At 43.3% G+C, this 15,960-nt stretch overlaps 1 protein-coding gene across 1 annotated transcript in view; it reads left to right on the top strand.

Annotated features, from left to right (window-relative positions):
- SPSB1 (splA/ryanodine receptor domain and SOCS box containing 1) overlaps positions 1–10,120 on the top strand; it is a 37,514-nt gene extending 27,394 nt beyond the window's left edge. Inside the window, exons 2-3 of the mRNA XM_082493535.1 lie at positions 3,522–4,353; positions 8,004–10,120. Coding sequence (XP_082349661.1) covers positions 3,660–4,353; positions 8,004–8,131 — 822 coding nt within the window. The 5' untranslated portion in view covers positions 3,522–3,659 and the 3' untranslated portion in view covers positions 8,132–10,120. The remainder of the gene's footprint in view (positions 1–3,521; positions 4,354–8,003) is intronic.
- Positions 10,121–15,960: the final 5,840 nt, after the last annotated feature.

Genomic DNA, 15,960 nt, shown 5'->3' with positions numbered 1-15,960 from the left:
AAGCTTTTATGTTGGCAAAAGGCAAAAAGTAATAATGAACGAAGCATTGTTTTGCTAATGAACAGCACAGAATTGTATTCTCGTCTCTTCTCTTGAGCATTTTGTGCTTCAAAGCAGTCTGCACCAATACTCCTGCAGTCTGGCAGGCTGTGTTGTTTTGGTTCTTGCTTCCTATGCCGTGTTCTCCCATGAACTGTACAGCTCTCAGGAAATCTCTGCCTCTCCTCCTTCTGCCAATGTTTTGTTCCTTTATCCTAATCAAAGTTCCAGCAGCTGAATTTGCCTGTAGACTTCCAAGTGTGCTTTAGCCGGTGCTTTGTTGACAGCCTTTGTCCATATGCCATAGGCCTTGGGAATGCCAGGTCGTTTATCTGGTTCTTTCTGTAGAACGCCACATGATTCAGTTCCATCTCAGCAGCCTGATGGTCTTTATCCCAGCCTGAGCAAATGACTTGCACAGAAACTTTTTAAAAAATATTGCTTCTGGTCAGCATTAATGTGTCTTTCCCAGGGAAGACACCTATTAAGAGTGATTTCACAAATCTCTTCATAACAGAGTTGGTGTCAGCTGAGGTATAAAACCGAGAATTTGAGTACACGCAGGCATGAAGGCTTAAAGATGGGACAGTGGGATGATTGGGAGGATCTGCTCTCAAACCCTTGAATAACTGCATGCAGAACATGTGCTGAGTTGAAAAAGTAGATTGAGCAACTTACTAGGTGGGTTTGTAGGATTTGTTGCGAAGTCTCTGGAAGAGAGTTACAACAGTGTACTTGAACTTGTACACCAGCAGCTCAGCTCATGTCTGTATCAGCTTGTTCTTGGGATCCCTTGGTTTGAGATATTGCTGTTCCTTAGCTTTACAGAGCAAGGGAGCCTGTGCCCTTAGAGGCTGGGAGTACCTGTGTGTGATGGAAACATGTGGCCCAAGCACCTGAGCTGTAGGGCAGAACAGCTAAATAATGTGTTGGGAGAGGGCAATGCACTGGCATCCAGTGACTGTGCCATCCCTCCGTTGGTTTTGCTGTTCTGTATGTATTTTCAGCTGTTGACCAGCTGGCTTACAGAATTCAGGATTTGTTTTGATGTTGTGGATGGTACTTATTTAACTTGCAGGATGTCTCGGCTATCTGACCAGCTGGTAATATGATTGGACCTTATTTAAATGGCAGTTGTTCAATCAACCATCCCCTGTCTCAGTGCTGTACATCTGAGGTCCCTGAATGGTTTGAAATAGCTATACTGCTGCTTCGTAATGTGCATTGGCATGTGTCTTCTAAAGAACCTCAGGCATTCTCCTCTCCATACTTGGAAAAAAAAGGAGAAGGAAAGGAAAAGTAGTCTTGTCTCTTTTTACAGAAGAACTACAAGATTTGACATGCAAATGACATACCCTGGACTAATAGTAAAAACCTGTAGGGAAGCTGGCGAACTGCTTCCTAACCCAGAGCATACATGAGCTTTCCCTGTCACCTTCTATCTGAAGCCTTGCTGCTTATGTCCAGTAACCTTATTTTTAAACCAGATCTGATTCATACTCTGTTTCCTATGCCAGATGAGGTCCTTGGTTGTGAGTGAGTAAGTGTTGTGACTGTAGCTGGCAGGAGCTCTGTGTGATTGCCTCACTTCAGGAAATGTTAAAATAACACTTTTTTTTTTCTTAGAAAGCTAGTTTGCTCCCCTCCCACTTCTAATTCTCCTAATAGCTGCCCCCAGTTTGGCAGCTGTCGTACAGAGGGTTGTTTGTGTTGCTGAGTGAGACCAGAGACACTTTGGTGGATGCAGTGCTGGAGGAGAGGTACACAAAGTGAACTAGTTATCTCTAGCCAAGCTGGCTTAAACTTTTTAGAGGTTCCTCTGAAGTTTGGAAGGAAAACTGCTAAACTGTGAGAAGAATCTTGTTCCTCCCCCTGGACTCTGCATCTGAACCTGGTGATTTTTTTTTTCCTCTTGGAGAAGAGAAGCTGCCCCAGCTGAAGCTGCTCATTTGAGACAAATCATACAGCAGGTTTATCTGCTCTCTTGGCTACAGTAATTCAGTGGGGCCAGTAGTACCAATAGCTGCTGGAATGGGTGTCCCCCGAGGCTGGACCCAGCAGGCTGGACCCAGCAGGCTTTGTCTGCTGTTTTGGATTTGCCGTCAGGTTTCCAAGGTACTTAGCAAAGCCTTGGTGGGGTGGAGCCGAATTATTTCCTCAAACCTGTATCAATGGCTGCTAGCTGCTTTACCAGCTGATCTGTAGAAGGCTTGTAACTCTCTAGGTGGAGAAGCTTTCCTTTTTATTGCCTGGCTCCTAACTTGTGTGATCACTGATATGGGGAAATGGTTTATGTTCAGTGCTTTATTTTCCTTTTTCTTCCTTCAGCCCAATCAGTTCCAAATTATTTATGGCTGGATAACAAGAGGCAATACTTGTGTGTGTGTCTTTCCAGTATGTAACCTTTACTCTAGAGGGATGCACATCTCCTAGGGGTTTCCCAAGAACATTGATTTACAACTGTCAGCCAAAAAAGGAAGGCTGGAATTTAGTTGTCTTCATCTAATGTCTGTCAGATCTGGGAGCACTGCAAAGGAAGCACTGGGGTGCCATTGGGAGAAGTTAATTCACTCTTTCATGCCATTCTTTCTTGCTAGGGACAACTCAGACTAGAGCTTTGCAGAGCTGTTATCCATATAAGCCAGTCCCTTATTACTAGTCAGCTGTGGTGTGTTACTACAGGGTCCAAAGCCAATGCAATTGTAATCATAGGTCTTTCTTTGAGAAATTGACTGATGCTGTTCAGATGCTTTTTCTGAGTATTAAATGACTTGTTTTGGCTCTGCGGATAGCATAGAGATGGCTGTGGCAGGCGAAGTTCTCCATGGTGGCTGGAAAGAGCTGGAGCAGCGAACACCAGTGGGCAGGGTGGGCCTTCACTGGGATGCCTTGCTCAGCCTGACCTTGTGGTATGAGCTAGGGCTGGGAGGCAAAATCGTGCTTATACAAGATACTGTTTTCAGTTCTCCTACCAACTGAAGACAATCAGGAAAAAAGTCTTAAGCATTACTGTGTAGTGGGTTCTGAGTCTTCTGCATTGAATAAACTGTCTTTTTCTCAAATTGAATAAACTTTTTCTCAAATATAGGTGATCATGATGTAAAAACAAGGTTTGCTGGAGGCAGCCTAAATACAGATGTGCTCTGTATTTTAGTGATGCAGTAATAAGGAACAGTGCATTCACTGTAAAGAGATGATGAGCTCTGGTGGCTGAATCTATACCTTCCTTAGACAAAGAAGCAGAAATTCAAGTGCCTTTCTGAAGGGGGTATTGGAAACTTAGTACCTGTCGACTTGATCTATATACTATCTCTGCTACGCAGGGTATACTGCGTAAGTAGCATGCATTACCCTTCCTTGCTGGTGGGAAGGAAGGACAAGATGTCAGGATAAACAGATTAAAACTGTGCTCTGTAATGTTGCATGCAAGGCTGTATGTGCTAATGTTTAACTTGTCTCTTGTTTTTCTTTCCGTCCATTAGGCAATGCTGACTGGTGCACATCTTGACAAGGTCTCCTAGCAACTTTCTCTGTAGGGCTGAATGACAGCAGGAACGGCCAGCTAAATCGATGAGCTTGCCTTGGGAGCCTATAAATAGGCAAAATCATCAGAACACACGATGGGTCAGAAGGTCACAGGTGGGATAAAGACTGTGGATATGAGGGACCCTGTATACAGGCCATTGAAACAGGAGCTCCAAGGACTCGACTACAGCAAACCCACACGTCTAGACTTACTGCTGGACATGCCTCCGGTATCATATGAAGTCCAGTTATTGCATTCATGGAACAATGATGATCGCTCACTGAATGTATTTGTGAAAGAGGATGACAAACTCATATTTCACCGGCATCCGGTGGCTCAGAGTACAGATGCCATCAGAGGCAAAGTGGGATATACACGAGGACTGCATGTGTGGCAGATCACATGGGCAATGAGGCAGCGAGGCACACATGCTGTGGTCGGGGTGGCAACAGCAGATGCCCCTTTGCATTCAGTAGGGTACACAACGCTTGTAGGAAATAACCATGAATCCTGGGGCTGGGACCTTGGGCGCAACAGACTGTACCACGATGGCAAGAACCAGCCAAGTAAAACCTATCCTGCCTTTTTAGAACCAGATGAAACTTTCATTGTGCCGGACTCCTTCCTGGTGGTTCTGGATATGGATGATGGGACGCTGAGCTTCATTGTAGATGGGCAATACATGGGTGTTGCATTTCGGGGACTCAAAGGGAAAAAGCTATATCCAGTGGTAAGCGCAGTGTGGGGACACTGTGAAATACGGATGCGCTACTTGAATGGACTTGACCGTGAGTATAACTCCCTGTATTTGTTCTAGCAGCACAAATCTGTGTGGTATTTAAGTGCAGGTGTACTAGATCATCCCAGGGAGGGTTTTTCTTTTTCTACAGAGGTAAGGATTTAATGTCAGCAGTAGGATTGCTGGATACAGCTCTGAATCCTTAATGGCTAATTTAAAAAGTTTGTCTGGCTGTACACATGTACTGTTACCAAGGCATTGCTGGGAGCAAGCAGGGTTTGGGGAGTTAGTATGGTGGGAGAAGGTGATGCCAGTTTTTTGTCTAGAGATGACAAACCTTTCTATATTGCTACCAAAGTATCAGTAGCAATGTCCTTCTGACACTTGCATTATTGGCAATGTAATCCTAGTGTCTCTTTATAGGAAACAGCCTTTGAGGGACAATCAGCTTCCTTAAATGGCTAGTGAAGGGAGTTTTAAAATCCTGTGCAGGCAAGAGTGGGAAGATCTGTCCCTATCGAAGGAAATGGGAATGTCTCATCTTTCAAACAAGTAGCTCGCTGCTTTGAGGACAGGGTGTACTCATTTCTAGCGTGAGGCTGGATATTGTAGCCAGCCCAGCTTGCATGCCAGGCCTTTTACTAATAGGGACATCAGTCTCTAGCTAAGCTTCGTAATAAATTTGGCTGTTCAAATGCGCTAAAAGTCTGTTATCTCTCATAGTCAGAAGTTCCCATTGGGCCAGACTGTGACTCAGTCCTCTGGGTAGGGTGGAGGAGAAAGGTGAAGGAAGTGGATTAAAATCTGGATTTATGTTGTTAGTGAAACAAATTTGGCAGTATTGATATGAAAAGAGTAGTGTTTCCCTTGCATTCCAGAACAGTGTCTGCCCAAAAGCTGTAGCATACTGGGCTCTTTTATTTGTGCTTAGAATACGTTCTAATGCTTGGCCAGCAATGGCAAACCCCTTGCAATGGTGACATGAGGTACAACAAAACTGACACTGGGCACCAGAAAAACTGATCTGTCAGAGTAACCAGAAAAGCCTTGCAAAGGGATAGAAGCAAAATCTGCAAGTGCTTTGAGAAATACACTTCAACTCAGCAAGACCAAACAGAGCTCTTGGCAGAGCAGTTTCTCACCAAAAGAAAGAAACCTAACTCATTCTGCCACAACAGCTTACAGAATGGCAGCAGGTCTAGTAATCAGGTTTTTCTGAAGTGTCGAAGCCAATATCTGCGGCTCCTCTCAAAGCCAGCAAGTCTGTGGAGTTGTTGGCACAGAACTGCACTTAGCAAGGAAACGGCCACCTCCAGTATTGGATTTGGTTGTGATGTGCTCTCAGCATAGGAGTGAATTGTGGGCATAAGGCCAGGAATGACAGGACGCTATTTTGGCACAGAGAGAAAGAAGGTGTCTGGCGCTAACCACTTCTGAGCATTCAATAGCAACACTGTCCAGTGATTGTAGTGCTTGTGAATGGAAGGAGGTCAGATATGTGTGTGCTTTCTCTTTTGGTCTCCTGTCAGACTGGGTTATCAGTGCAAACTAGATGACGACAAAGTTCTTGTTCTTAATCTCTGTGGGAAGATGGTCCTTTCCTTTTAAGGCCATTAAACTGGAATGTATTTGTTATGTTAATGTCTATAGGCATTGAAGGTCAGGGCCCCTTGTCCTCTCGGATGCTGGCTAGACAATGCCTCTGTCCCAGCTATCTCCCTATGGAGCAGGAGGAATTGCACAGACTATGAATACAGTATATTTGTACCCCACTGGTTTAAGAGTAGGCTACACTGGGAAGTGCCAAAGGAGTGCTGCCAGTAATAGACGTGCAGTCCAGCTGTAAAGACCTGTCCCTGCAGAAGAGGTGGCATGGGTCCTGGAGTGGGTCACGAGCAGTGCCTTGGGCTGAGTGCAACCGTGTTTTTGCTTGTGGCACAGAACATGTGAAAAATGGTGGGGCTTGGGAAGCAACACCACTGCCCTGACAGATCTGTCTGCTCTTCACTGAGCTATCAGTGTGAAAGAGGTATGCATATAGAGGTATGATTCCTCAGGAATAATTAATGTTTGAAGCACTGGGAGAACTTTTGGAAAACTGCTAGAAAAAACATTCCACTGCAGCTTTCCCTGGAGCAGGTAATAGCTTGTGATCCATCACAGGGGAGGAGCTGGAGGAAAATGGGGCATTAGTTCAGCTCTGGCTGCTAACTTGAGGAGGAGACAGACCAATTCAAGTGTGCATTTCCTGACTTTGTTACCAAGTCTCTCCTCAGCTAACTCTCCTTCTCACAGACTTTTTGCCAAAAAATTAGATTAAAAATTAGCTTTCCCTACTCCTCATTGGAAGTGTTTTCTACATGGAGCAGTATGACTGTTTACTTTTTCCAAAGTAGCATCAGAGATAGCCTGATGAGAGGCTACTGACAATGCTTCTATTTGAGTTTTTCAGTGTTAGCTGTTATCTTTGAACCTAGGAGGGAGGGACTTGTATCCACCTTATTGAGGGAATTAATTCTGGTTTAAAAAAAAAAAATAAAAATTCAGCAACATGCCCATGCTCAGAAACTAAGCTTTTCCTGTCTTTCAGCTGTTTAAACAGCTGTATGAACAGTCAGATTAATTTGGCTTGTAGTAGTGGAAGCTAGAGCTGTTGGCATCTATCAGGGTTCCTGAAAACTGCAGCTTCTCAGCCAGACTCTTCCATTCCTGCGGATGTTTTTAGGTGTCTGTTCAGCCAGAGATATCTGTAAAGGAAGCCTTCTAATGGTGCATGCTGAACCCTCAGGCTATTAGAAGGATGTCCAGTTATGTGCTTAATTTGGGATGTCTTTGTGTTAGCCCTCTCCTGGGGGAGGAGAAGCCCCTAGGCTTGAGCAGCACGCTGTGTAAAGGTGAGCATTGACAGACTTAGCAACAGAAGCTGTGAGAAACTAATCTGTACCTTCCTTCTGTGCAGCTGTAATGTGTTAACTCTGGCTTTGACCTTAGTCCTCTGCATGTTGTGAATGACTCTTCAGCATCAAAGGGCCCCATATGTCATACCTGAAAAACTAGTATTATCTTGTTCAGTGTTTATAAGTACAGGATGCAAAAAAGATAGCTAAAGGCTTCTACCTTTCCCAGGTTTATGACACAGGAAGGAATCCTCTAATGGAAAACGTCAATACAAATAGTGAAATGAAGCTTTGATGGGTGACTTTGTTTTTTAAGGGAAGTTTGTAGTATAAATGAAGGGGTTGACAGCTGTTATCCTACTATGTAAGAGACAAACCATGGTACTTCCTGGGTACCTGTGCCACATGATGCTATCAAACTGTTTGCTGCAGTGTTCTACTTCAGTGAATCTCTTACAAAGGTTTTCAGGTACTGCAATAAGAGGCACAGGCTAGAACATGTGTTCCGAGTTAAATGACTGGTATTGCAGGGGGGGAATTTTCATTGGGGGATTCTAGTATTTATTTTTTTTTGTTCAAGCACATGTACAGCTTAAATAACCTCTACAGAAATATGATGCTCTGCCTGTGTATTTGATGAGCTGCAGTTGCTGATATGTGAATGCTGAATGGCTTGAGTCCTGCAAACATGCCAGGCATTCGCTTTTCTTGTTCAATCTTTTTCTGGGGGATTTTTAGAACTAGCAAAATGGCTGTGTAACTTGTGGGTTGGGATGTTAATGTCTTGGGTCTCTCTTCCCAGCTGAACCACTGCCTTTGATGGACTTGTGTCGGCGAGCTGTGAGGCTTGCTCTGGGCAAGGAAAGACTGAATGAGATCCCTACACTGCCGCTGCCTGCCTCCCTCAAGAGTTACCTGCTCTACCAATGACCTTCATGTTCAAGGACAGAGTTGGAACCAAGGCAAAATAATGGAGCTGACCCACTGAGCAATGGGTTCTCTGCCCTTATGTCATCGCTACTGTTGGAACTCCTTGGCCAAAGTATTCCTGCCACTGCTTAAGTCTCTGTGTGCCCTTAATGGCAAGCTCTCAAGTAATCCTTGTTTCACAACTGAGTGTTTTGTTCTTTGGAAGTCACTTCCCCAGCACACTTACAAAAGGAACATTTACAGAAGCTCTGTGCTTCCCTGCTTCTCCTAAGAAAAGGCTGTGCTGCATCTTCTGGATTGTAGAGCCTAGGAGTGAATGGTTTTTCTGTACCAGCTAAAGGGAAGAACATAATTTGGGGGAAGGGAAGGTATTAGGAGTGGAAATCTTAAGACCAGGTCCTAAGAATGGAAAGGCACAGCATGGCTGGCAGAGTTGGGAAGTCTGGAATACCAAGAATAATTAATTGCTGAGTTTTTAAAAACCAAAAAAAAAAAAAAATACAGCCCCAAGCCCTGAAACACCAAACCCCAGAATCCTTCCACCAGAACACTTTTTAATTTGGAGAAGGTGGTTATGTCACTGTCTGCATTTCTGCTGGGACTTCTCACCATGTTCTGATGTTATTTCATAGGCAGTGAATCCTGCTTTCCTGTTTATCACCATTGCTTTCTCAGTTCTGCTCCATTCTGTGTTCTGTCTCTTAGTGGGTTTGATTCAGTTGATTGAGCAGTCGTGCTGTGTCTCCACCTGCCCTCTTCTTGACTTAAAACTGCAGGTTTTAGTCTGGTATCAAGTGTTCCTTGCTGATGTACAGGGAAGAGGTAGACTTTTGCAATAGGGTGAGACAGGCTGTATGAGCTGAGACTTGTTACACAGCTATAAGTCCTGCTATCCTCAGTCTGCTTTCTGTATAGCCTGTTCTATGTTAAGGCTTTAGAGAAACATATTCATGTGTTTCTCTAATAGGCCTGCCAGGGAATTATCTTAGATAAGCTGCTTAAAGTCATCCAAACCAGGCTTTGTTCTGTCATAGACCATTGGCATATCTCCACTTAACTATGCAGCAGGAATAGTTCTCTCTTTCTTGCTTAGGGGTGGGAAGTTGTCCCAGAGAAGGTGGTAGCAGCATGGCTGCAGAAGTACCACCAGCAGATGAGATATCCAGGAGGTGATTGCTGCAAAATGCAATTTGTGAGACTTTAACAGAGGCTAGTGGGGTGGTCTTCAGGCACAGTAAAAAGAAGCTGAACCTCTCCAGAGATGGGGCTGGGGGGCAGGAGAGAACTGCAATAAATAGGACAAGCAATTCAGGCAAAATCAGCACATCCCAAATAGATTCTCACCTCAGTAGCCAAGTAAAGAGGATGACACTCCTTTACTAGCAGGAGCTGCTCTCTTGACCTCTCCACAGGTTACTATGCTGCCTTTCTGGGGTTATTTTGCACATTTATTTGTCTTGAAAAATGTTTGTGTGGTTGGTTTTTTGCTCTTGAGTTATCCCTTCAGTTCTGTGTAGGTACAAATGAGTTTAGTTGTTGAAAATGTTAATATATATATTTGTGGTGTATGTATAAGAACATGTTTTAAACAGCTGCTGTAGGGTACCTTTTTTAAAATAAACTACTTGCATAGTATATTTTTTAAAGCACAGAATTGGTGCCAAGACTGGGTGGGGTGTGATGTGCCCCGTTTTTAATCTAATATTATATGATTTTTTTGTTTTAATGTAGGGGTTTGTACTAGTTTCTGTTACAGGGTGGGACACAAGAAAATTCAGTGTGTATGGAGCCCTACTTGGTTGCCTTCAACTTGAACCAGTGTCTTCCAGAACTCTGGGGAAGCAGCTGTGTTCTCCCTACTTCTAATGCTCTTTGTGCTCCTTTGTTTCCATCTCTTCTCACTTCACCAATACATTGCTTTGTACAGTTTTAAATTCTGACTTTCTATTTTATGACTGTAGATAACACTCAGTAACATAATAAACTTTATTAAATATTACTTGATGCTGGTTTTTATTTGTATGAAATGATCAGAGCTCTTTATATCTAGTTTCTACATGAATGGTGGGCTTATTCCCAAGAAGCCAGCCCAGACAGGTAAAGCAAATAACAGCAAACACCTTTTCTTTTTCTTCTAGAAAAAGAGGTCATATGAAAACAAATCGCTAACCTGCTACCTACTTTATGTTGGTACCTGGCTGTCCTTTTCCTTAGGAAGGGAGATGGTGGATAGAAGAAAGCAAAGTAAAATGGTGAGGGCTAAAGGGGTTCCTAGCCAGTTGAACTGCGCAGTTAATTACAGAAGGTGCTGTGGCAGGTTAAGCCGAGTGGGAGAGTCATTCCTGTATCACCTGTGCTTGAAAAATGGCTGATTGAAATCAATGTGTTCTGGGTAACTTCTTCAGGTCATGAACTTGATTTAGCTTGTCACTTGGCATTAGTTTTCAGTCACTCCCTACCCACTGCAGTAAGTTGCTGTGTTGTCATATATTTTGAGATCTCTTTGCAAAGAGGCTTCATTCCTGGGCTATGAGATGTGGATTATATTGTTTGTGGTGTACAAACTGCTTGCTGGTTGTGCCTTAACTCTCCTCTGCTCTTCCAACCTGTGCAATACAGAGGTGCTCTCTACTTGTATCAGCAGTTAAGTTAAGCCTCTCCGAACTGAGTGGAAGTGAGATCACTTGGTACTTTAGTCAATTATGACAAAGGCTTTAATTCTCCCTCCTGTCCACACACTTTTCTGTCTTCCCTGCAGCTACCAACTTGTGTGTGGAACCCAAATGATTTCATCAGTTCACACAAATACAATGTGAGGCTCAACTAAAGCTCAGAGGTATGCTTACAAACTGCCTTATAAGGGTACCTGGTGAGGAGAGCTTGGAAAAAAAAAAAAGGTTGTTTCTTGTGTCTGCCTCTAGTCAGGTTAAGAAATTTTTTTTTCAATTTGGTATGTCTTAATCTGGTTTGGTTTTCCCACATGTAGAAGATAACTGTTTGTAGATCCTAAGCCAAAATATCTAGCATATTCAGTAATTGTTACTTCTTGGTTTTGCCGCAGGTAGCAGAGGACATTAGTGAAACTTATTTTTTGCCTATATGTGACCAAAACCAGCTTCCCCTTACCTTTCAGGGGAAGGCTGCCTATGCTTTGCTGGGAGTGTGGCTGAAGGTGTTCTGGGAGAGCAGCAGGCTGGGGAGGGTGTGTAAGATGGGGCGGGTGCAGAAGACTGGGAAATTAGTTCATGCTGGGCTCCAGACACCCAAACAGGCTTGTGTTCCAGCTGCATGGAATATTTGAAACAAATGACCTGCTCGGGGCTGGGAGTCTGCAGTGTTTATGTACAGCGCTATGGCAACAGCAGAGGAAGTCATGAGATGGGAATTGGACCTGGTGGAATCAACAAATGATATCACAGATTAGCAAGCCCTAATGAATCAGTGGCACTCTGCTTCCCGGGCTATTGCCTGCATTCAAGCACTGGCATGTGGTGGGCAGACCTACTCCTTTTTGAGTAGCATTAAAAACTGCAAGTCCTACTTGTATTGGGGCCTCCTTGAAAACCAACCCTGTCACCCTGGCCAGCATCTCATCTTCCTGCTGTTGCTGACTCATGTTTATGCACATAGAACTGTTCCTGTGTCTTATAGGAGGCTTTTGGCCTTGATAGTTTGCCTGCTCTTGCCTTGCTCGTGATACAGAAATGCTGTGGCAATTCTGTGGAGAATCTTGGCATTGTGATGCTCTACACAAGCAGTGGAGTAGCTTTTGTTTTGTCCTGGAAATTGAGGCTTTGGTGAAAGTAATTTGAGTCTAGAAAAGTGTGCAAGTGGGGAAGTGTTCGGTGGAGGGATTTAGTAGCTGATAAGTATGTCATACTACTTTAGCAGTCTTGTCACAATTCCTTGAAAAAGGAAAGTATGTCTTGGGTGCAGGTTACACTCCTGCGCAGCATATCTGTGTCAACAAATGTACCTCCTGTGGATTTTGGTCAAAGCTATGACAATGGGAAGACAGAACTTGGAGGGCAGAGGCAGTTGCCAATTCTCTCCTTTATCTGCAGAATTGAGAATTTTTTTCTGAGCTCAAACAACTTCCCTGCTGGTGCCTAGATGTCAGTCTGTACCTGTCATGTCCTTACCCAGTACCAGCACAAGGTAATTTTCCCTTTCTGTGTGCCTGAGATGTGCAAACTTAAAAGGATATGCATCATACTTTTAAGAACTTATTTTGGCAGTCACACCTTGTCTACTGCATAAGGTAAGACAATTGAGAAAAACATTTCCTAGCACGCTCCCCCTCTTGTCTCCCATATGCTTCCTATGCAGAGCTAATGCTGTTGATCTTGTGCCAAAGACTAAGTTGCATTTGACTGGAGAAGGAAATACATAGTGATTTATTTAGTAAAGTTTATTAAAATTAAAAACCTAACCCAAAGCACAACCTTTTTTGGCATACAAAGCAGTGCTGAAAGGAACAAAACTCCTTCAATGCTTGCACAAAACACATTGGAGCACTGATCCTGTCCTTGCACATGTTTTGATTTGAAGCTATTGCAGGCTTGTCTGCCCTTCAGACAAAACTATTTGAAGCAGCTGCCAGATGTTTTGTCTGACTTGTGTTTTACAATTTGCTTACTGCTTAGCAATGCTCTTCCTATCGGGTGTTCAAGCTGCCTTTGTGCATTCTGTTCCTGTGGCACCTCTGCTGGTTCTCCCTCCTTCGCCCTAGTCCCATCTGCACGTAGCACAGGGCAGATACGAGCCTGAGGATTTTACTCAAAGGCTCGGTATCGCATGTCTGCCGCCCAGTCTGCTGGCCTCATCTGGGACCTTTTCTGGGACTAGCACAGACCAGCCACATTCCTCAGCTCACATGTTGCCACAGTGTATAAAAGTTAAGGTGATTTACAGTCTCTTTTAAAAGCACTTACGGCCTCAAGTTAGGCCTTGCTAAACAACCTTAGAGTGAACACCCACAGCTCATGGCTTGGGCAGCCTCTCAGGCTAGCTGCAGCTTAGCTGAGTTGTAAATCTTTTTCTACTCCACTATAAGATGGGCAATAAATTCTCAAATACAATGAAGCAGGGCAAAGACCTTTGTTTTTTTCAGAACTGTGACAAATTTGACTCAACCAAAAGATACACCTGCTGAACAGGAATATGTCGAGATATTCTTTGTGTTTGCCCAGCTCCAGCAGCATCCCAGCCACTTACGCTATTTGTGTAAAATTTCTCAGCTGGGAGCAGTCTGATATGCCTACAGCTTTAGAAGCACACATCCGGGGCTTTCTGAGCTTCTGCACCACTCGTGATCCTACAAACCCACCTCTGTACAAATACAGCATCTCAGGGTAGAGCCCTTATTAAATGGGTTTAACCTGCAGTTTTTCACTTTGCTCAGACTCACATCTTTTAAAAATCAAAGGGTCGACATCTCTTAGGCACCTAGCACTGCATATTCCTCTGACATCATATATGACTGTTCTGCAGTCAACAGCTTATGGTCCAGGGGAGCTTTGCTGTGCAATGGTATTGTGGGGAACACAGGCCAGGAAAGAGATGCTACTTCTGGATAACCTTCTAGATAGCACCTTTTTTGTCCTGAGGAGTTCCCTAAATGCTTATTCCTACCAGAGTCTGTCATTGTTCCCTCTCATAACCTCTAGTTAAGCCATTAACTATTACTTAGGAGACCCTAGCAAAATTTTAGTCCAAAACCTGCATAAGCAAACATGCTCTCCAACTTATTATTATAAAGGGTACATGGGAAGGCAAGAAACACCTGCCTAAACTGGCATCTGGCCAGGACACAGGTGTTGATTTTTTTTTTTTTTTTTTTCTCTTTTCTTTCCCTCTTATGAAAAAATACTGCGAGTTTCCCGCAACTGAGGCTCTGAATTCTTTGGTGTCTAACTCTTCCCAAAGCAGGTACTGTTGAGAGTGCAGAACGTTCTTGCAGGCTGCGCAAGTGGTACGTTGATCTGAAAGGTAAAGTGCCACCTACTGAATCATAACTTAATTTCCTGCAACATGCTGGATGTTTCCTTTGGAAGAGGACCACCTAATATTGATAGGGTCTGTTCCTACTTAATTTGAAGTCCAACAGAGACTTGAGGAGTAACAGCTGTTACTCTTAAATATGATCTGTATTTTTCAAACTGTCTAGACACCTGGGTGGGTTGCACACATTACCAGCAAAGCTAGTTAATCATGTCAAACTTTTTCTTTCTATAAAGGCCTGGTTTTGGTTTGTTTTGTTTAATGAGCTATATGGAAACGCAGGAGAAGAGAGTGAATCAAGCAGACAAGTGGGGAATTTTGATCACTAAGGCTGACATTTTTGACAATTTTCATTCTGATCTAGCATAGACAATGCACAAATTTCAAGATTTCCAAAGTTATTTGCTGTGATGTTTGATAGCAACAATGACTCAGTAAACCCTTACAACAGTAAGCGGTATTGATGTATCACGTGGTCACTGTAAAATGCTGCTAAATGAAAACTGACTGAAACTGCTGCACAATAGGAAATTACAGGAATGAAAATAGATTTAGAGAATGCTAGAAATGAAGTTTTCAATTGATTTTGTAAAGGAAAACCTAGAAAAATGAGTACTCAGAATCCTTATGATGCATCCTGGTTGGATAAATACAGACGTTTTCAATTAATGTTCTCACAGATGCCAGCTATCTATTCCAAAGTGGAGTGCTGTGCAATAAGATTCTCATTATAAAGGAAAGAAGGTGGTTCTTCACATGCAATCTGACACTTTTATTTGTGTTTAAAAAATAGTCAGGAAAATGCAAATAAACCTGGACTTTAAAAGGGCGACAGACATTTCTGGGCAGGAACCCACTCTGAGAAGCTGCGTCATGGAGTTCAGACACCCGAGGAAGGCTTGCAGATTCACAGCCAAGCGATGCCTTGGAGGATGCCTAACACTTAGAGTAAGAGACTTGTGCCACGCATGCTTTAGGTCTATGTTTTCTTGTCTTGTGTTTGCTAACTACGTTTCAAACTTCATAATCAAGACTAACCATGACCTTCACTAGAATAAACTTGTTTTCCTCTTTAGTGCTAGTGCCAGGAAACCTTAATCTGAAGAACATTTCAGTAAGTATGAGGCATGTATGTTTCTCTACAAACAGGAAATGCAAATTAAAAAATACTATGGTCACACAGATAGGATACCTGCAACCTAAACAAGCATGAGAATCCCTAGACAAGCTATGATACATTTCCCAGAAAGTTTAACTTGGAATCTAGGAGAATCAGGCACCAGCATTAAACACTGTCTACCCAAATGGATGTTAAAACAGTGTTTTCAGGAAGGGATGAGCACTGAAAGAGCAGATCCAACTTCAGAAGAAGCCAAGGTGCAAAAAGATTGTTTGTCAAGAAGAGTCTTTGACATGGTAATCTCTTACCAGATGCATTTGGCAAAGGTTCAGAATCATTCTTTGGAAAACAAAGAGGAGGAAAAGATTTAGCCTAGGGGGCTGGTCAGTGTTCTGATCGTGGACCCAGCTGTTTAGCTGCTTGATAAAGGCTGGTAGGTACAAGCTGGCAAGGAAGGCTGAACCTGCAACCTTGCTGCATCTCTGAAATTGCAGGCTGGGTACCTGACCAACAGTTAAAGTGGTTTTCTTTGGTGTTTTTCCCAGTGTGAGAGAAACAGCAGACTGCTCACAGTTGCTAAAGTCTCTTAGATGTCTTTCTTGCCAAATTCTCTTGGAGAGAGATTGTGTAATCAAACCGGGTTGCATGTAAAAACACACTTGTGTACGTCCAGGCATGCAGGGTATTGCCAAAGTGGACAGACTGT

Source organism: Vanellus vanellus (assembly GCF_965231255.1).
Source record: "Vanellus vanellus genome assembly, chromosome: 20".
Lineage (NCBI taxonomy): Eukaryota > Metazoa > Chordata > Aves > Charadriiformes > Charadriidae > Vanellus > Vanellus vanellus.
The sequence above is the reverse complement of the archived record's forward strand: the minus strand, read 5'-3'. Positions and strand labels throughout refer to the sequence as shown.